Raw genomic sequence first — 22,454 nt, 5'->3', positions numbered from 1 at the left:
ATGCATACACACACACACACACACACACGCACACACGCATCCATGCAAAGAGACACGCGTGCTCTTGCTTGCATACTTACAAGATCACCTATGAAAACATTCAAACACACTCATCAGTATTATGCATATGTGTCCATTTACATTACAACAGAGATTGTCATCTCATCACTTGTTATATTTTCCCTTTTTCTTCATTGTGTACATTGCGATTTCGAGTATTTAGTCATCAGTTAGTGTCTTTCCAGTTTGTAACCATTATCAACAGTTCTTTAGGGGTACTGCTATGTACAGTTGAAAATCCACTTTACCTGAAAGTTTAGATGTTTGATATTTGTCTATGCGTAGATGCACAAGTGGTGAGCACATTTCACTAGGTTTGAATGTGTACACTGCGTAACATTAGTTTTATTCCATCAGAGAGACAAACAGGTAGAGAAGTAAATATCAATGCTGACACGGATTGCAATGATGGATGCATGAAGCACGCAGTCAAGTTTCAGAATGCCTCATTAAAGTCCAAACAGTTCATGCAGATTATGACACGGTGATCATGACATACATTTTGGTAAGAAAAGAAAATCTGAGAAAAAGAGGAAGTGTTAAATTGTATGTAAATTATTGTCTCTATTTCTATCACTGGGGTGGAAGGAATAAAAAATATACATATATATTTGAAAATAATGAAAGCAGAATCATGCAAAGTGAAATCATGTGAGCAGTCACCATTTTTGCCTTTTTCAGTTTTTCTTAAGGCATAAAATTTTCGACAGCAAATAGCCTCTCAGGGAAACTTCATGTTTGAAAATCATAATAATAATAATAATAGACATTCAAATGGTATGCCCCTCATTCTAAGATAAATTAACAATCCACCACTATCCTTACCTCGGAAGGGACATGTGGTAAATCAAATGCATCCAGAATTACAGCAATACAAAGAAAAGAAAAACATGTATTATAATCAACGAAACATCCTACTGGTGTACATTCATGCAGTTATTGTACTATTCCCATTAGAAGTTGTCCTTCTATTAATGTGGCTGCTGCTATACTTTAGTACAAAGGAGTTATATGGGCAGAATGAACTATGACATGGTGAGGGGCTACAGATATTTAAGATTGTGCTTCTTGTACACATGTGATCAGAGTATTTCAAACAGTCACACATTTATTACAGTTTGACAGCTTTAATTATCCCATACATTTTCCATAGATAGCTACGCTCTCATATATATGTAGAAGGGGACAGTTGTCTCTGTTATACTTATAATTTCACCAAGAGATAATATATGTACCCAGTGTAGAAAATACATGAGGATGCTTCTTAAGAAATTTTGTTATCTGCAAAGCTTTTTCAAACAATTGTAATAAGGAAGACCTACACTCTAAGACCTTCTTCTCAAACTTATATCTGAAGTCCTGTGTTCTGGAGTCATCTGAGATTAGTTTTATAAACTCTCACAATTAGCTTTAGTTTTCTAATGACATATACCTTTCTTCAGATTTACAGATCCAAAGTACCAGTTATGTGAAGACCACAAAGGCTCATGGGAAGATCCATATTCATCCTGGATTTAACCTTTTATGACTGTTACCCTATAAATTTGACTTATGTGTATTATACTGACTGATGTTCACATCTAGACAATGTTGTTAGGGTGTTCTGGTCTGTTTGAATGTTAAAGTTGGCATCATGAGTGTAGTGGACAGTACAGGAGGTGAAACCCACCACCACCAGTACCTCAGGTGTAAATTTTTCACCATCAAATAGTAGATGGCTGCAATACAAGCCAATCACGTCCAGTCAGCCAAACCCAAAAAGGACAAATCTGTGTGTTTGCTTAGAAGGTAAAATGAGGCTGGAAAAGAGCTTAATAGTTGATCTTGGAGAAATTATATTCAGTCACTTGTTATCAATTCAAGTAAATATTTTAATTTGCTCAAATAGTCCCTCTTTTGTTTAGTGTTTGGTACCATTCCATTAATATAACAGGGCTATGAAAGTAAATTTTTTTTATATTAGCAGACATGTCCATGAATGCAATGGGGCATATAATGTAGACGCACAGATATTTACATTTTTGGATTAATGAAAGGTTCGTAAAATTAACAGTAAAATGTCCTGGTTATTTTCTGGACATTTTTTTTTTTTATGTTTTTTAAGTGTGTAAGATTTTTTATGCAATTTTTGGGCATACTATGGTTCTTGGATATGAAGGGTGGAATCTTCTGTGGCAGGGTGATAAAACTCCAATATTCACTGACATCATGATGTGTGTTCTCTTTGATATGTGCTCCTTTTGATTAAAAATGTATTGTGGATACCGCTCGTTGTCTGTCCTAAAACAATGAAAGGCGATGAGAAGTTAAAGAGAGATGAAAAAATATTAGCAAATGAGCTGAAATTGGATTTTAAAATAGGGGACATTTTCATAAATGGCTGTTTATTTATTTAACTTGTTTTGAAATCAATTCATTTTCATAATTGACTGAGGTGAAATTGAATTGCCCTTTATATGTCCTTGACACACAGTTCCCTTAAGTGATCATTTAACTGAGTATCAGATAAATCCTCTTTATGTTGTTAAGAGTCCTGATTTGAGAAAACAGAAAAGCTAAGAGCATACAAACACAATTTACCTTGTACCTTCCCTTGAGAATACCATGTTGCATTATAGATTTAGGCCTGTTCCCAATTTGCAAGATGGTATAAGAAAATGAATCGCATGAATCATATACCTGATGATGTAGACACCTGGCTTGGATGCTACTGGAAAGAAAAATGGATATCAGCAAAGTTACGTATTGCTGTAGCAATACATTATGCTGCACCCAATCTGCTACAAGGCAAGTTAGTATGAAGTACTTATTATCATCACAACAATTTGCATGTTCAGGCATTGCTGCAGTTTTCTTTTGGAACCATGTGAGGAGCAGTGTGCAGGGGAGGAGCTTTCACATGCTTCTAATGTCTATTCTAAAGAAAACAGCAAAAATAAAACTAACATAAATAATTCAGTTAGACTCAGGGTCTTGAATAAATTTTAGAAGTCCGGTGTATTTTTCTCGTTTCAAAACAGTACAAACTGATATCAGAAACTTTGCAGCCCACAGTAACTGCCATTTAAAAGCACAGATTAAAAATGAATTTCAGGAACATAGGTGTTAAAAACATGATAAGAACAGAGGGAATATATAAAGCTGCCGTCTCTGAACCCTTGTCACCTTTTCTGTCTGTACATGCAGAGCATATTTTGTGAATTAGAAACAGAATCATTTCAAGCCTCCTAACTACAATAAGGGTCACTACTGAAATCTCACATCAAAGTAATTAGAGCAAGAATTTCATAATTGGCTCTATAGCTGTTTTTATATGAAGGTTTCTGGGCTGCAAAATGTGAAACAAAAGGAGGAAAACAAAGACTACATTTCCAAAGCGCATCTGTCTGTGCCTTTCTAAGACAAAGCTACAGAGATAATACTAGGAGAGAACATTTTCTTAATAGAGTTGGCAGGGATGGAGCAATCACCATATGGGAAAACATCATGAGTATGCAAGTGTGCATGAGAGAGGGTTTATAGTATGTTTTGGAGGGGGGCTCATTTTGTGTACTGGTCCGTGATGAGAATGAATGCAAAAGATGGAGGTGTGGTGCTGTCTATTCTTGGCCTAGTTATGCTTTGTAGACTCTTTCTTTCTTTTTTTTTTTAATCCTTCTGCAGTCCCCCTGACCCAAAATAGACTTCTGGAACATTTTCAGGCAAAACAAAAGAAACATCTTCCACTACCAAAGGAGTTTGTGCCACGTGTGATAAAGAGCAATACTTCACTAGAACTTTAACAGAAATGCCATTAACCTGGAGCTCATAATTAACATTTAGGCCAGTTTAGCTCACTCATAACACAAAGCATTGCATTTGCATTTGTTTTTGTGCCAGTGGTCTTTTAGAATGCAGTCTTACTAATCTAGACCAAAGGAGCTTAAATTGTACAGTGCCCTTTCGTGTCACTAAGCGAACATCACCAAACTGAAAGCAAAATACTCCATTTTTTTTTTTTTTTTTTTTGTCTGTTTTTTTTTTTTGTTTTGTTTTTTTCTGATGGATCTACTTTGGTACAGAACTATCTCTTTTTATTATACACGGGTCTGATGTGTTACGACTTTTAATTCCTTTAAATGCTTAAGCTGGTTGACTGACTCCATCCAAGATGTCTTCACTGGGAAAACTGAGCTCAAACTGATCAGAATTATTCAGATTATGCATACCTCCACACGTACGCATACATACTAATCATAAAGTCATAAGCCATCAATGGACTGAGCCATATGTACTGTATGTCAATGTAAAGCTGTCTTTTACTATTACAGCTGATGCTCATGTAAGAAGGAGCTGCTGCTTCCACCAGTTGGTGTCTGCTGCCCGGGCGATGAGAAGCTTGCCAGGGGTATGACCTTGATGGGGTCCTCCTTCTTACTACTGCAGTGTCTATCCAGGGTGTTGTAGAACTGTGGCCGGTTGATCCCTTTGTCCAGTTCATCTTTTCTGGGCACAGACCTTCCCAGAGTATGGCGGCCATCCATGACCCCCATGCTGCCCATGTTAGCTTTTACTCCCCGGGAACAGCTCTGCTGGAAGCCAAAGGATGGGAGGGTAGAAGTGATGGTGGTGGTGGTAGGGGTGGAGGTGGGGCTGTTGCTGCCAGGACTCTGGAACTGGGCCAGGGCTGGGGGCATCCAGCAGCTGTCAGAGTGGCCCAGTATTAGACACTCCTGGGTACAGGTCTCAGAGGCCTCAGCCAAGGCTTTCTGCAGGTTCACCTCAATGGCTGTAAAAATGAGAGGGGAGAGAAAAACAACACATTTAATACAACAGGTCAGAACATACAGAGGGTGCAGCTGGAACACTGTGATTTTACTCAGGTGAAGTCAAAGCACTGAATGAACTCATGAATCGTGATATAAATAGAACAAAAAGTTGTCATCTTATCAGAAATTGACCCACAAAATGCTAGCCTTTTAGTGAAATGAAAGTCAGTGATAAATGTTTCATTTCATCTTGTAATGAGAAAAACACCAACAGAGCATTTAATTCCAACTGGTATTCCCATGACTCTGTCTGTTTACCTACAATACGCAATAAATTCCCTGTAGCTTAATTAGAGGTAGAAAAAATATGTCTAGCTGCTTGTGTCTCAGATTGGATGTACTATGTTAAATATTTAATGAACTTCTTAACAAAGTATTTTATTTTCATTCACTGTCATCACCCTTTTGATTTCTCAAAATCCAGAATAAATCTAGTGAAATATAATCATTTTAAGAGTTGGTACAAGAAAGAAGAAATTCAGTTGCCCAGAGTCTTGTATATGGAAGGATAGGATGTCAAAAAATAAAAAAAATTTAAAAAATCCGTAAACGGATAATTACAAGAAAGAGGAAACACAAATATAATAATAATAATAACAATAATAATAATAATAATAATAATAATAATAATAATAATAATAATAATAAACTATCATTTTGAGGTACTGTTATCACTGTGCCAGCATTTGCATTTCCTACACGGAAGGGAGGAAAAACTGCGGAATGAAGAGGCGAGTGTGCAAGGCCAACCACTCAAACTATCTTATCTCATTATCCCGACACTGACATCACATGTGGAATGAGTTGCGGATAAGGATTTGGCATAGAGACTTAGCAATAAAGCCTGTCATGCCAGATAATTAGAATGTAAAACAGTATGCAGCAAGGCAACCCGGAGCCAGCAGTGTTATGTTTCTTAGGCCACGCAAAGGAAAGAAAGTCCTCATTCAAACATCACATCGCTCCTTTAGGCCCCAGCTTCAAGCTGTCATGTAGAAATTATTTAGTGTATTTGCATAAGTAAGAATGCTATAAATAATAAAGCAGTCTCAGACCCCAGCACACTTTAAGGACTTTTTCCCTTCACACACAGTTCTGCACACTTTCATTGAAAAACTTCCAAACACCTTGTTTATTGTTACAGCTGAAGTAAAAGAAATATTCTGATTATGTTAGTAGCACCAGTCTGGCCTCACAAAACAATCAAGATTTGTCAGGAATGGTCCACTGAACACCTTTCATGCATGTTTGTGATTCCCTAGATTGAATATCACATGTGTCAACATTAATTATCAGAGCTGTGTCTGAAAACGAATCACATGGCATAAATTGTGAGGATATATTTGGAGTGCCCACGTGGAGCCAAATCTGTCTTCTCCATATTGAACTGGATCTGTGGAGCAGGAGTGTATAAATCCCTTGGGCGGTAAATGTGTCACCTTTCAGAGGGTCACTAACTTCATTAAGGCAAAAATGGATGCTTTCTCATTCTCTGAGCTCACACAATAGAGCTGCGCCAAGTCTCTGCCATGCCCTGACACAATCTTTCCCCAAGTGTTTTCTGCTTCTGGTGAACTTCTTTTCAGGGTGCTAATGTTTTCTGGGAGGTAATATATATAAAAAAATACTTAATGTGTATTTATATAAGATTCATTACTTCCTATCAAATATAACTGATCCATATTGCCGTAGGTCGTGAATAAGGTATATTTGTGACTAAACATTTCACCTCATGTGCTTCCAATGTAAATTTCAATTTGTGATAGAGTGATAAAAAAAAGAGACAAATTTATCCAACTAGAGTTTCTGTAGTTGTCTCCCATCCCATCTCAGCTCTAATGTATAAATTAGATAAAATTTTCATTTATTTTGCCAAATTTCATTAACAGGGTCTTCAAGCCTGAATTAAAAATGCTGTTTAATATTTTATGGTGTAAATCTACTCTATGATAGAAAAAAATATGATATTGTTTATGTAAACAATTAATTACATCTGAAGATTAAAGGAAGTAATAAAAACTTGATTTGTCGACATCTGATTTCCAAATATCCATACACACATATTATATACTGTAGAAAGCATGTCCAATCATAAATTAGATACAAAAGTATAGAGCAGTGCATGCTTGTAATAACTAGTACAATACATGTGTTTTTTTATAATTGCAAGCTTGACAAAGCTCTCTGAATTAGGTGAATGAATAAAACCAAATTATACACAAAAACTGTAGAAGTGAAATGTTGTAAAAGACAACTGAAGTCTGGTGTGCAGCTCATTTCGGTTACCAGAAAAATGCTGTATGCTGAATGCACGTACAGAATAAAAAGACACTACAGAAGTCTAATGTACTAAAAGCAATTATTATTTTGGCAGACATGAAGTCAGGTGACTACTTTCCTGTTGTTGTTGTCAGTTGATGAATTTGGTTTTCACGCAGCAGCCCCCGGCCCTCTGGCTATAACGTTAGGCAGTTTAAATTCAGAGCAGTTCAATGTCCACAGACTGCCATGTTTAAATGTTTTATATATTTCTCAAGCAGCCTCTCGAACAGACATGGTCCTGAACTATTTTTTATTCCAGCAGGATAGTTAGGCTAGGCAGAGGTGGGTTTGGGAGGGTGGGAGCGTGACTTGAGTGATGTCGCTGACAGCTCTCGTTGCTTTTGTCAGCTAGAGGTATGCCGCAACCCGTTTGTGATGCTGCTGTCTTTTGTATTCTGGGGAAACAACTGTACCCCACGGAGCTTTCGGGAAAAATCACACATCACTGATGCTGCAGATCCCCTGATGGTGTGAACATTCTTTTCTGTGTTCCTTTCAAGGAAATTTGAATGGCAGACAAGTGGGGATAATGGCAAACAATGGGGAGTAATACCACGACTGAGATCAGATCTGCAGTTCTCATTTGAGATGATTTATCTTCACTGTGTAGCAGTGATGTGGCTGAAAAATAACCCTGATATCTGTTTAGTAACTATGCATTGTCAACTTAACATCTAAAAGAAGCTCAGCAGCAATCTGACTGCTGCTGACGCACAAATTCAATGATATTCAATTCATGATCTGATTCGAAACAGCCTGTGTCATAAGGGGATCTATTATCCATGGCCTTGTTGTGAGTTTCTCGAGACTGTGCCGCAGTTCTAGGTTTCTACTTGATCTTGTGATCTTACACAAGGTCAATACCAGCGGTAGCCTAAAGCAATCTTGTTCTGCAACATCAACACATCCTTTGGCCTGCCACAGATCGAACACCTCTGCGTCCACATTCAGCTGACCTTCCATTCGCTCAAACATTACAGCTTGTATCAACATTGAACATACGTCTGAGAGAGGGATGAGAAAGCCATCCCAAATGTTTTTGTGCTAAAATAAAATATTGCATAGTTTGCAGCTTGCAGATTGACTGGACACAAGGTGTGGCTGACAGAGTGCAACTAGTACGCGCTAGGCCTCTACTGGGGACATTTGGTGTATGCACATCCAGTATTGCTTTAACCCATAAGAGCCCGACGTGACGTATATGCTACATACTGTTTCTGAGACATTTTGCTTCAATTTATGGTAGAAACTTTGCTCAAAATCCTGTTGAACACAATCTGATACTTGTCTTCTGTCCCCTAACAGAAGCAGAAAAGCACGTTATAATATTTTTAATGTATCACATGGTAATAAATGGTAGATATCCCTCCCCAAAAAATTTTAATTTTTTTGTTACATTTTGTTAAAAGGCCAAATAAAGACCTCATATTAAAAAAAACTGGACTTTTCTTACCATTTTTTTTATGGATCGGGCCTTAATGGGTTAAAATAAACTGTAATGCAGAAATAGCAAAAAGTAGTACCTTAGCAGTAGTCTATAATACTAAGATAACTGGTTACACTTTGGTATTTATGTAACATCACAAAGTTTAAATGTGTCCCATGTCAACAGCATGAATCCTATCATAAGACCTCCTTACACCAGCAGGACATCTGGATTATTATATTTTTCTTATCCTCTTTTTGTGATGGCCATTGAATCCACAACTGCATGATCCCAGATGCAGAACCACACACACACACATACTCTCACACATACAGGTATGATGCATTTTAGCTAAGTGATTGGGTCTTTGCAGTACAATGATGTGAGATATTTAACATGACAGTTAATGATATTTACTGACAGTGCTTGTTACATCTTGATGAACTTCACGTTAAGGTCTGCACACATATCACAATTCAGCTCATTATTTCAGAATGCACAAACTCATTATTGCTAATTAAAGGGATAATTGCATGCATCTAGGACATTAAATTCTTCAAGCAGGCTTCAGGAAGGTGGACCAGGCCCCCCGACTCATCTTATATTGTTCATTATTGAAGTCTTTTTTAGGTATTTCTTTGCCTGAACTTTGCTTGTGTCTATGCATCAAACAATGCATCGTCACATCTAAACATTAATGTGTACTGCCTATAAGTCAATATGGACTTTGATGGCTAAATACAAATAATAATTATTTGTTTTCTGACACTACATGCAGTACTGTGCTATTTTGGTAAATCAAATCCAACTAATCACCACACATTGACGTAATCTATTTTTTCCTTTACTTTTATTGGACATAGTTTTAGAACATGTGCTGTCACTATGCAACATGGTTCTTTTTATTCACTGTGAAGACCACAAAGGTTATTTCAGCTAGTTACACAACATCCACAGAAGTGCAACTACTCATACATATTCTAGAGTGCAGCAGCCAAATAAATAAACCTTTCACCACCCAGAGCAACATCACCCCTGTGCTCCTGGCCCTCTCAGTGTCAGATAATTTGGGATCAACAGGTTTAATAGTGCCAGAAAATGCACTAGTATTATAAAAGAGAGCCCCTATCTTTCACCGGGAGTTACAGAACCATCCTGGAGTACTACGTGTAATACAATTATCAAGAATGCAATTTTATTATCATCATCGTGTTATGTGCTCTTGCATGATAAGGAGGCAATGGATGAGAAAAAAACAAACAAAAAAAAAAAAAAAAACACACACACACCAAATACTCAAGCATGTAATTTGTATCTGGGCCATCACAAAGCAGAAACACAAAAATATGACAGACTATTTCAAAGAAATAGAATCCCAGTAGAAATAATTGAGTTTGTAATTAGACTTTATCTCCTCACTCTGCTTTATGCCCACTCCAAACGTTCAATCTGGATATTAATAATAATAGCCCCATTAAAACCACTTGGTGTTGCAGTGAAAAGAGAGGTGCCATTACTTGCATCTCAGCTCTGACAAACATCATTTAAAGGATTGACCAATGTCTGACTTTCACTGAATCACAAAAACAACGTTGTTCATGTTTGATGCATATTACTGCCTCGCCTGCTTTCTGTTGGCTTATCGAAGTAGGCTGCTTGTGACTGATTCATGCAGCAGTTTTGATGATGCATATAAACTCATGCTACATTTAAGACTTTTGAAACTATGGGGAGACTGGTTTTATGAAGAAATGAAAATTATATGTCATACTTGTAAGGCCTGTTTATACACAACATTAATTATGAATTAAGAGTTTCAGAGTCTGAGGCAAGGTCTTCTACTTCGTGCAAAGAGTCTGTATACAAGGCATTCAGTCTGAAAGTTTACTTTCCTTTCCACATCAAACTTAAATGCTATTTGGTTTTCATTCCTTTTATCAGTTGAAGGTGAAGTTTAATCCCTGGTGAAGTCACTAACTGCTGTCATTGTCGCTGTGGTCAAGGGCCTGTTGGAGAAGTAAATACCACACTGTAGCATCAGAGACTTGGCATGTGCTTTGGAAGGCGGGTGAGCTATGACACAGAGGCCAGCTGTGTCATATAAGAGGATGACATGTTAAGAGTTACAGTATGAGAACCTGCGATGGATTAAATGTTTCATCAAGTTTGATATATGTAAACAAGATTTCACCATAAAACAATCAACATCTTGTCTTCATCTAACGGTCATCCTTATCAGAGCAGCCGGAGCCCAAGAACTTTATGCAAATGGGTGGTTATCACTCTGCTGTGATAAGAACAAAGAGTTTTTTTTTTCTGTGAAACATAAATTTCAGAGCAGCTCTGTGAAGAAGAGATACAAAGTGAGAAATAAAAAATGGCAGAACCCTCGCTCCCTTATGTTGTTTTACTTCTGAAAACAAATAGTGCCAGAGAAACAAATGGCCTTTTTAAAAAGAGACAATGTGACTTAGATAAGACGGGAGCGAGGTTGTCCATATATACTCTAGACTAATTACTTTTGATGCATTTACTAAAACGCTGCTGAAAACGGTGAGTCTCCGAGCCACATACGTATTTATCAGCACTTGTGGGACCTATACAGTTCCTCGCCTGTAATCCATCTAGCCTTGTCTTCTTGCGACCCCTTTTGCTTTCCGAGTGTTTGACCCATTGTAACTGAAAGTAATTGCAGGCAGAAAACAACATCTAATGATTACTTTATCTGGGTGTGTGAGGGAGAGTGAAAAGTCACAGACAGGTACTTTCAGCTAAAGGAGGAGGCCTTTTTTGTTCCCGACACACAATTTCAGACAACAAAGAATATTATTGACTTGGCAGAGATTAGAACACCAAAACAAATAACAAAGCAAGGAGAGCGGACAAAGTGCACAAAGAGAGAAAGGATCTCCTGAACAAGCAAGTGCCAAACACTTGCTTTTTTCTTTTTGTTGCTATTGATTAAAAGTATGTTGTAGGTTGAAGTTCCCATTTCTCCACTGAGACTATACAACACAGAAAGAATGTACAGGCTTAATTTAATGTAAATTCCATTTTCTTCCAGTCACCTTTGTTGTCAAGGGGAGAAAAAAACACCTCAAAATTTCATTTCACCACAGCATAAAATGTTTACACAAAAGCAAGGCCTGACACCGACAGCAGCATTTGCACCATTTCCATCAACAGAAAACACAGTTGGAAGGTAAAACACAGAAACAGTTTTCTTACACTTGATTTTTTTTGTATGTGTGTGACATTGGTTGATTACATCTCTTCCATTATGCCTTGACTACTATTGGGCCTTCCCTCCTGAGGACAAAACGCCGGTGTCACCATCAACACAATCAGGCCTGGCCAAATACCCAGCATGGGCCAGATAGATGAGAGGTGCAAACACCATAACAATCTGCAATCAGCGCTCATCACCGCAATGACACACAGAATGAGGCACAGAATTTCTGTGGGGGGGCAGAAACATAAGACATGCTTGTGGAGGCGCACACACACTCTTAAACACACACATACAGTGATTGCTCTCAGTTTAAAATCGCATGCATGAGGGTGGCCATTCATTCGCTCTTCTGTAAGTCAGCGCTTGTGGAGATGCTGGATGATATTGCAGATATACTGTGCAGGTGTGCTGTTACCGACAAGAAGGTAATACATAAATGTATATTTATAAGACAAAAAAAATTGAATCCACCTTAAAAATTCATTGCACATGGATGAATGGCTGAACATTTCCATATTGTGTAGATAATGCAAGAAGTGGGAAATGAAAATAAAGAGTGTGGAATGAAAAGGAAGTGAAAATATATTAGACGGATTAAAAAGAAAGAAAAACAGGCTGATTAAGTGAAACCTGACAATGCAGTCTGATATTTGCAAAAAGATTGGATTGTTCCAGCTGGATTACTATTAAAACAATCTCCATATCTTTTTCGGAGACGGTTTGATCTAAAAATGTAAATGACATTTATAACACTCTAAATTTTCCTTTTAAAATCAAATTACAAGCTGATTGGAAGCATAAGCACATCCTCAAAGAATTAAACTTGTTGCAACTATAGGAGCCAGTAACAACCAGATATTTGCAGAAAATAGCTAATAAAAATGCAGCGCCTGTTTTACACGATGGAAGAGACTAGAAAGACAAACTGTACAGCCGCCACTGACGTGCTACACCCTGTGTCATGTAACAAGCAAATTCATCACACTGACCCATTGCCCCCAATTATTATGGAAAACAAGAATGAATCAAATTAACATTGAAGAAGCTCTCGGATCCGGTGGCCTGTCTGTGCAGCCGATGGAAACAGCAGGAGGAAAAGAGAGGGTAATAAACAAGGTGCCACTCTATATGCCATATATCTTGCAGTCATTGATGATTAGCTGTTTTCCCTTAGCCATACATTACTGTTATTGCCTCCACGGCCAGGCAGATAGAAAGTGGATACAAAGGCATTGTAAAGCCCATCTTTCAACTGATAACTGGCAGGCTGAAAACAACTCAGCACCAGCAGCAGCATGGCTTCAGGACATAAGTAATCTGGCTATGGTGAAAAATGTCATCCTTTTATGACAGTGTTGAGAGGAAGACCTGATGTACAGTTTTTGTTGTGTTTTTTCTCGCTTGGCGGTTTATTGTATTGTGAAGTACTTCTGAGTGAAATAATTCAATGGTTACAAAAAAGGAGTCTCCGCAGATGTCAGGAGCTCAACTCCTGCTGTTTTGTCCTCCTCTGCAACACTGGAAATGCGTAATCGGTATAAGTTGTTGGCAACAGAGGCAGACACTCATTTTATCCCTTTTTGCTTCTCTTTTCTTTCTTCGTCTTCAAAATATTTTGCAGACAGCTTAGGTATGAATGCAGACTGTATACTGTATTAGTCACAGTCATTAGTGATGAGCAAACTTACATTTCCAATATCAATGTGTAGTGTAGCATGGTAAAGGTTTTAATATGAGGGGCAGAGTCTCTCCAGATTCCCCTGAGCATGTACACTTTAAAGGTTTTCCCTCTCCAAAGCACCACAGACCCTCCTCCGGGGACAACTATTAATTTTTCACTGAAACCTCCCCTGAATAATGAATTCTGTCCTATTTATACGCTGTGATAAGTCCACTGAATGTCTAAAAAGGGGTTATCGTGAAAAGGGTAAGGCTTTCAGAGAAAGACCTGTTCCTGCTTAACATGTTTAATTCATCCGCATCGCCATGTTCTTGAAAGCAGAAGAAAAGTCATATAATGTATCACTGGCAAACATGAAAGAAGACACAAGCAGCGCATTCAATAAATCACAGCTTTACTTTTACTGTTTTGATGTTGACTGTTACAATCCTCCACCCAAACACCAACCAGTGAAAGTTCAGATGTGTGCTTTTTTTTTTTTTTACTCCTCCAGGCCTCGGCTGACAGATATGCTCCAACTAAAATCACAGCGGAACTCAGTGGCTTGAGTTAATGCGTCTGTCACTACGCACTTTGTTTAGGGTGTGTTGAGTGCAGATGTTGTCAGCTAGGATTCTCAGCAGAATGAGCGACAGACACGGATAGACACATGGAGAATGGGGGAGCGCATGCAAAATAGCAGCTGCTGAAACAAACAAGAAAAAAGGTATAAAGTAAAACCCATGAACAATGATATGAGAACCAGTGCATCATCAACCAGAGCTGACAAATATTTCTAAAACTTGGAATAGTTTGATATTTAAAATAACTGTTTCTGTTATCAAATGTGAACAGGAACAGCCTTAATTCACTCATGTATGTGAGATAAGCATAAACATTTCATATTGAGTCAAAAAATTCACAGATCATGAAGGACAGTTTGTTCAGATGATAAAATGTGAGGACCCACAAATATCTTTTGACAAAAGGGGACAGTGATAGAATTAAAGATTTTTAAAGATGTACCAGAACTCAGCAAAAAGAGTAAGCACACAAAAAATATTTCTTTCCATCCACTCTTTCCTTCGTGGAAAGTTTATTCATATTAATAAGCTCTTATTGATGACTAAATTAGACTTACATAACTGCTCTGTTCTTCGCACATCAAAGAAGAAATGCTTTAGACGACCAGTCACTCCCATCGTCACTCCCACTTTCTTCAGATCAAACACTTTCAAACACTCACTAAAAGCAACACTTGAATTGTGAATTATAAAGCTTAACATTACTAAGCATGCGACTGCTCAATCCAGCAAAGACACAATGGGAAATAAGGACCAGTCACTCCCATTGAATGTGATTGTATGTTTTCACAGCACTGCATTTAAAACAGGTGGTTTTGAAAACTATTTTCAGTGCCTTTAGATTTATTTTCTCCAATGATGCAAAAAATGAAGAAAAAAAAATAGACATATGCATTAGATATGATTTTAAATAGAAAATGAATACATGTAATTTGAGAAAAGTCCAAAGCGCAAAGTAATATCCTGTGATGCGATGTGATGACGATCCAGAGGTTGCAGCTGTTAGCAGGGAAAAGATAATAGAAATAAACATGCATTTTCAGGCATTAGTATTGCACATATTTGATTTAGTCTGGTTGTCATGCCCTGAGGACAGTTGTACATACATTTTGTCCTGGGGTGCCACTCTCTTCGGTTATGTTTTCCCCCACACCCACAAAAAGGCAAGAATAGAATATGTATGATACATTTCTTCTTACTGTGTGTTTTTTTTTTTTTTTTCTCACTTTTGTGCACATTTTTACAACATATCTTTATAGAACCAGGGGACTGCATGGAGAGACAAGAATTTGATCAAGGAAAGAGAGAAAAAAATCAGGATGTCACTAACATGGGTGTTTGTACGATTGTAGGTGAAAAATTGCCATTGTTTCCTGGCTCATCTCTTCTACCAACATGGCTACAGTGACATCACAATTGCCAATTTCATCCTGCTCTTTATTTAAAAAAAACTGTTTGTGTGCATGTGTGTGTGTGTATGTGTGAGAGAGAAATACAAACAGACTCTTTCTATGTAATTCAGTATTTGAAGGAACCAATACCCATCTCTATGATAATTTCCTATTCAGCATGAGCAAAGACAGTAACACTGATACTATTCATTTCCCGTTTATTAACTGGTGCGGAAATGCTGGGCCCAGCAGAGGTGCATTCAGGAGTCTTTCAGTGCTGAAAGGCTACAGTGCTTGTTTTGAGGATGGGCTTAGAAGCGGTAAAACAGTAAAAACAATAAATAAATAAATCAATAACTACATTATTTCATGCATCCATAACATGCACATTTTGTAGCATCTTTACTTGCTACATGAGACTGTAGTCAAAGCCTGTCTATTATAAAACACCACATGGAAATGACAAATCTCTGAGAGTTTCAAATTTATTTATAGTTTGCATTTCTTGTTTGAGTTTCCTGTTTGACTTCCAGAGTGAAGTCCAGTCAATCACTGTGACATTCAATTCAGTGGAATTGATGACTTACCATTTTTATCTTGGACTGATGTCCCTTTTATTTGTCCTCATCCGTGACTCTTCCGCTCTACACTCTGACATTGCTAATTATTTCAAACTATCAGGTAGGCAGTTTCCATTTCAATTAAATCTCATCTTCTCTGCTGACCTTGGGGTGGAAAACAGTGCTGCTTCCTCAGCCCTGAATATTTCCTCCAGCAGTTATGGGTGCCATTTAAGATTTAAACTCAATTTGAGCCTGACTTCAGTGGATACACAGCAAGACAGAAGCATGGTCAGTGTGTGTATTCCAGTGACATCCTTAATGTGATAATTGAGAGTGGCCAAATTAAAGCTTCAAGGCATAAATGGCTACTTCAACACACCCTAGGGTAGCTAGGAAAGACAGATTTACAACCATATGCTGCTAATCAAGCTTTCTAGCATGGGCTTTGAATGTTAATGTACTGATGTTAGGATGACATATTAGGTGGTGTTGCAGAGTATTTTCTTTTCTTTGCCCACAGTTTCATAATACAGCTAATGTAATGGTCACCAATGGTTAATGGAATTAAGATTGAAGAAAATATAATGGAAACATGCACTAAAAAGGTATGTATATTGCAGCTGGAATCATAAAAAATATATATATAAAAACAGAGAGAACAAACAGAGGGCACAATGTATATAAGAAAAACCATTAAATGATACTGACAGCCAATGCAATCAAAGGCTCCCCTGCTAGACTCAATGAGGTGCCAATCAACCGAGTATCTCTGCCTCATGTTGCCGCTGCCGCCGCCTTTCATTTTAGAGTCAGAGGAGATTCTGCCGTAGTGAATCATCAGTCAATAGCTCAGAGCTGATGGTTAATGCTGATTGATGATATTCAATACGCCTACTCCCCCCCCCCCCCCCCCCCCCCCCCCCCACAGCGTGTCCACCACACTTCGCAACAGTAGCTCTCATTTTCTATAAATCAAGAGGAAATACCCAAGCTAATATTTTCATTTTCATTATTATTATTATTAGTAGTAGTTTTTGTTGTTGCAGTAGTAGTAGTAGAAGTAGTAAAAGTAGCAGTAGAAGTGAAAAAAAAGGTGTAATTGTCTTACTGTGTTCTGATGGCTTCATTGTTGATCTTTGCAAGAAACCGGTTGTTCATCAAATTCTACAAAAGGTCACCAATGATTGATTTGAGCTATAATTAAAATGATTATTAAAACAAATGATGAAGCACCACATGCTTTCTCCTCATTGTCCCATGAAACAACGTGAATTAGAATGTCATTTGGAGAATGGCATTAGCCAACACAATGTGCAGGCTTTGAAGAACAACTTAGTACATGCCTGTAATTACAGTGATTTCTATCAAATGTGACATCTCTATCATCTCTGTACTCTGCCTCGCTCGTCCCTTTCCTTCACCTGTGGCGACTTGCTTGTGACCAGAATAATAGAACAAGATCGCTTCTGAACCATGAAGAAAGATAATTTCTGTGGAAATATCTTAATGTGAATTTATGTGTAACATGACAACAGTAACCTGCAACAGGAACTTTCTAACCCAGAAATGTCAAGAAGGAGGAGGAGCACTGTAACAAAATATAGGTATGATATTGAGTTGAGAAAGGTGTCACCTTTACAGATAAAATGATTCTCACTCCCTCCTTCTGTCTCTTTATACTTTGTTTCTGTCATGTTATTCTCTCTAAGAATAGCTTTCTTTTTTTTCTGGTCATCTCTTTATTTTTTCTAGATTGAATACACGTCTTGAGACAATTTCTGGTATTCTGCTCTAGTAAAGCATGCTTTAGATCAAGTAAATTCCTCTGCTGGTTGTCTGCAGAACAAGAGAAAGGCATCAGGGGATCCATGCTAAAAGACAGACCATATGTTTCCATCAAATGATGATGGTTTCCCTTGGTAAAGCTTTGCATTACATCCCTTCATCTCTTCTTCCTGCTACTGACTCTAAACTACACTGAACGTGTGCTTGATAACCATCGCCTTGTCAATAATGAAAAAAAAAAGAAAGAAAACTAGAAGCACTCAGAGAGCGCAGACCTGAAGAATCCTTTAACAAATTCCTGGATCCAGGTGGTGATCCGGATCACCCCCAAAATGTAATCACTTGTTCCTTGTTACATTTCTGAAATTTCCTGAAAATTTAATCCAAATCCTTCCATAACCTTATGAGTTATGTTGCTAGCAGACAGACAAACCAACAATAAAAAAAGACTGAAAACTAGAACAACATCAACAATCTGCATCTGACTCCCATCCCCTCCTTTTCTTTTGGTCTTTGATACGTACAAATCTTTAAAGAGTGTGTAGCGATTATCATTTAGTGCTGAAAATGCCTCAGCTGATATTTCCTTCCATTTAATCTGACATATTATTCATTGCCATTTATAAACATGTTGTGAGCACTTTGCAGAGTTTTCTAGCTAATGTTCCACACGGTAGCCTCAAGTTCTGATCTACCGATGAACCCAGGAAGTGACTAATCATTGAGAAACAGCTATCTTGAAACACTCGTCAAAAACAGTCATTAACAGTTTAAATGCTGTAAAGAACAAATCGCGATGATGTTCCATTAATGACACAACTCTCCTTCTACTCTTCCTTCAGTTTGCACTTCACAGTAAACACAACAAAGGATCGTAAACTCCACTGGCAGAAGAAGAAAGGGTATTAATTCTTCAACCTGGAGACTGTAAACTGAAAATACCTGTGAAGTGGATAATTCTGTCTGGGGGAGACATGTATTTTCCCCCTTCCTTGTGTCAACACAACTTCTTTTGAGGTATCCAGCGTTGCCTGTATAGTCCTGATAAGTCTCTTATTCTCAGAAAAGAGTAATTTGCAAAATGCAGACGGCTGTACACAGACTCTCCATATTGTTAATTAAATCATTCTGCCTTTGATGTTTTCTCAGGTTTTAATGGGAAAATAACAAAATTAAACTGGATGCTGTCATCCCCTTCTTGTGAAAAGAATGAGCCATGGATGCTACATCAACTGTTGAGGCTGAAATACTGTAAATAAATTAAATTAACCATGAATAGAATTGCATGACTTCCCACCAAAAGCAAGGTATTGTTTTTCTTCATAGCTGTCAGAACACTGGTCTGTTACAGAAAGCATACGTTATTCACAGTTTTCATTGCGAAACAATCAACATCTGCACATTATCAGGTGAAAAATTATACAAGCCTTGTGCAAATCATATGTATTCTTTAGAATGTACCACAGTTAATGTTGTATATTGTAATTTCCCTTGAATTCAACATTTTTATTTGCTAATGCAAGCCTTGGGTTTAAAAAAAACAAAAACATCTTACCTGGTTGAATTTCTTTTAGTCTGAACACTGCAATCAACGCAAACTTTGCAACCTTTTCTCCTTTTCTGCAACCCAGCTCCTTAATTTGATCAATGAAGATGAGTTTCTCTCCATAATGAAATCCACACTCAATCACAAGTTTGTCAAAGGAAAGGTCAAGCAATAAAGAGATTTTGTTCTAGAAAAACAAAGCAAACAAAAAATAGAGAAAAATTTTAATAAATAAAAAAAGAGACTAATTAGTTTACTCCTCTCAATATGAAGCTAACAGCAGACTTACTGAAAACTATGATGCAATCCATTTTGTTTAGTCAATAACTTCCTGAGCCACAAATATGTTGGGAGTATTACACGATGACCTTTGCACTAATCAATCTACAAACACTTTGTACCTAAAGAGTAACATCTGCAACTGAGATGAGGAGTCATGGTTGTAGGGTCAGGTTGATAAAAGATTACAGCCCCTAAGGTATTAATGTCAAGCTGATTATCTGAATGGTTAGTGTTTTTACTCCAACCTCTAATTACTTCCAATGCTAGTCTTTGAAAAAGCAATTATGAGCAGGGCCAAACTCTACATCTCTCTTTAACGGTTCAACGCTGTAATAATTTATTTGCTCTAATTTGCAAAATGTCAGCAAATAAATACATGTAAAAAATAAACAAATAGAAATGCAAGAAAAAAGCTTTCTTGCGCTACACTCTACTACATTCATCAATCTCCCATTAACAAAATCAGATGACTTTCCTTTATCACATAAAAATAAATGAGCAACATCATGTTACTGGAGACCTCATCTGAACTGTTTTCTCTGCTTTTATCTACCAGTAGAGGGCTCATAGCCTCCTTCAGTGTCTCATTTCAATGTTTGCTGGGTACAAAACTAACTTTAAACCTCCCTAATACTGTAGCTTCAACTTACTGATGTGCAGTGCAGTCTGAGGTTCTGCAATGATATCAGCTAGGGATCCACATTACAGCACAATGCAACACTGCACACTGCAAACCATAAACTCCTCAATGATGAAATCTACACTGGCTGGCCTTTGTGCTCGCTTGACAGAATATGGATTTTTCTTTCTTGCATTTAAGTTCTTACAAAAGTCAAACTAGCATATTGTGCTCTATCCATTGTGTTGATTACACCATTATAAAGGAACCAAGTTGGAGCCTTAACATCAACAAAGAAATCTAATTGCACAAATGCTGCATGATTCACTTTGAGCTACTTGTAGCATTACAAAAGTGTGGGGCACCTGCTTACACGATAAGTCCTGCTTTTGTCTCACCACAGATGTCCAAAGGCAACCTGACAGCATGGCCCCACAGACAGGCTGGAGATTAATGATTTGTGACAGCTTCAACGAGCCAGGATATGAACAGTCATCCTGCAGCCATTACATAAGTAGAAACAGCTGTTGTTTCAGCAGAGGCTTTGATTTCTTACTGTAGCTGCCCCTCATAGACAGGTGGAGGCAGAGGGGACCCCCATTGTCACATACAGACTATAGAATGATGTGTGCTGTGGTTTTGCAGAGAGCAAAGGATCTTTCTAATGTCCAGTTTTCTATGTAGTCCTTAGATATTAGGATAACTGAGATATCAATAAGACAAATGACAGTGCCTATGCATTTTATGTAGTTTATGTTGGTGGCTTTGGATAATCCTGCCAATTCCCTCACTGTAATTATAACAGCATGAATTATGTGTGATGGTAATTTTGCTTCTCAGACTGTGTTGTGATTAGCATAGGCATGAATGGAGCTAGATTAAACCCAGTTGGAGAATATAGTGAAGCAGCTGCAATTATAAACATTATTCCTACTCTGTCTTGTTCTGAGAACACTGCCTTGCTCTGCCACTATAAGATTTAGATACTCCCTTTGTGATGAAAGCCTGTTTTGAAACCTGGTGAATGTATGCAACACGACAGGCCACTTTGTTTCAGCAGGACAAAAGACAGGCTTTGCATGTGCTTTTTGACAATGTCTGCTTGCTATTTCTAAGCTTTCTTTTCCAGATCTCCCCAATGAGGAGCTTGGAATAGAACAGTCTGAGGGTTGCTTTATAGAGATGCCAGCTCTTTAAATGACCATCTCATTTAGTTTGTAACATCAGCATCACTGCTTTATTATGAGTTTTTACTCAATTTTTGTGATCCTGAAATAGTTAAAATCATTATTTCAGTTCGTGGAATTTAAACATAAGTTGCCATATTGAAAACAAAATGCATATTTTCCTGCAAAGCTGCTTGTTCTAAAAAAAAACAAAAAAAACAAACAAAAAAGAAGAATTCTTCAGTCATCTTTTATAGAATTCTTTTTCAGATTTGCAAGATGTCATTTTTTGCATTTGCATGTCTGCATGTGCTGTCCTTGCTTAGGATTCAGCAGATGGAACCATGGGATGGAGGTTACCAGCCATCCCATTCCTCTCTGGACTGTAATTCGTTGTCGACAATGTGCTATGGACCCTAAAGGCCTGCCATCTGCTTACTTTCGCTCCTTCCAAAGGTGAGAAATTCCAAACCCCCACCTGGTTGTTGTTTTAGTCATGTATGCAATCTACAGTAGTCAATCGTGCTGATTATGCTTTGTGCACCTAAACTGTCTAATGCAATCAACAGAGTAAATATTACCAGCTGACTAGTTAACAATTAATGTGCCTTATTATAGTGATTATTGAGAAATCTTAAAGATTTGGTTATTAAGGATGCATTTTTAAGAGAATTTGATATATGACATAATGAAAACTCAACTGTATGATAAGAATTAATAAAAACATCCTCCAGTGAAACAACAATTTTAATCACATTTTAGTTTTTTCTACCACTGATATCTCAAGCATCTTTTATTTCTAAACTGTCTCATTAAATAAAAAAAAAAACTATATAAAAAAGAGATGCATCTTTTTAAATTAAATTATTTTGTAGTAATATGTGTTTATCTCTTTGACAACATTTGAAGGTGGTAAGTAAAAACAGTTATATTTGCGTTAGCAGAGGAGCATTTAAATGAGATGAAAGACCCGATCCCATTCAATAAACTAATCACTCATGTTGTGGTGT

The 22,454-nt window shown here is 37.5% G+C and overlaps 1 protein-coding gene across 3 annotated transcripts in view; it reads right to left on the bottom strand.

Annotated features, from left to right (window-relative positions):
• Positions 1 to 907: 907 nt before the first annotated feature.
• pcdh11 (protocadherin 11) overlaps positions 908 to 22,454 on the bottom strand; it is a 125,070-nt gene continuing 103,523 nt past the window's right edge. For all 3 annotated transcript variants that reach the window (XM_041990424.1, XM_041990425.1, XM_041990426.1), the window contains one exon: positions 908 to 4,828. In XM_041990424.1, the coding sequence (XP_041846358.1) occupies positions 4,365 to 4,828 (464 nt within the window). In that variant the 3' untranslated portion in view covers positions 908 to 4,364. The remainder of the gene's footprint in view (positions 4,829 to 22,454) is intronic.

The sequence above is a fragment of the Melanotaenia boesemani genome, chromosome 7, assembly GCF_017639745.1.
Source record: "Melanotaenia boesemani isolate fMelBoe1 chromosome 7, fMelBoe1.pri, whole genome shotgun sequence".
Classification (NCBI taxonomy): domain Eukaryota; kingdom Metazoa; phylum Chordata; class Actinopteri; order Atheriniformes; family Melanotaeniidae; genus Melanotaenia; species Melanotaenia boesemani.
The sequence above is the reverse complement of the archived record's forward strand: the minus strand, read 5'-3'. Positions and strand labels throughout refer to the sequence as shown.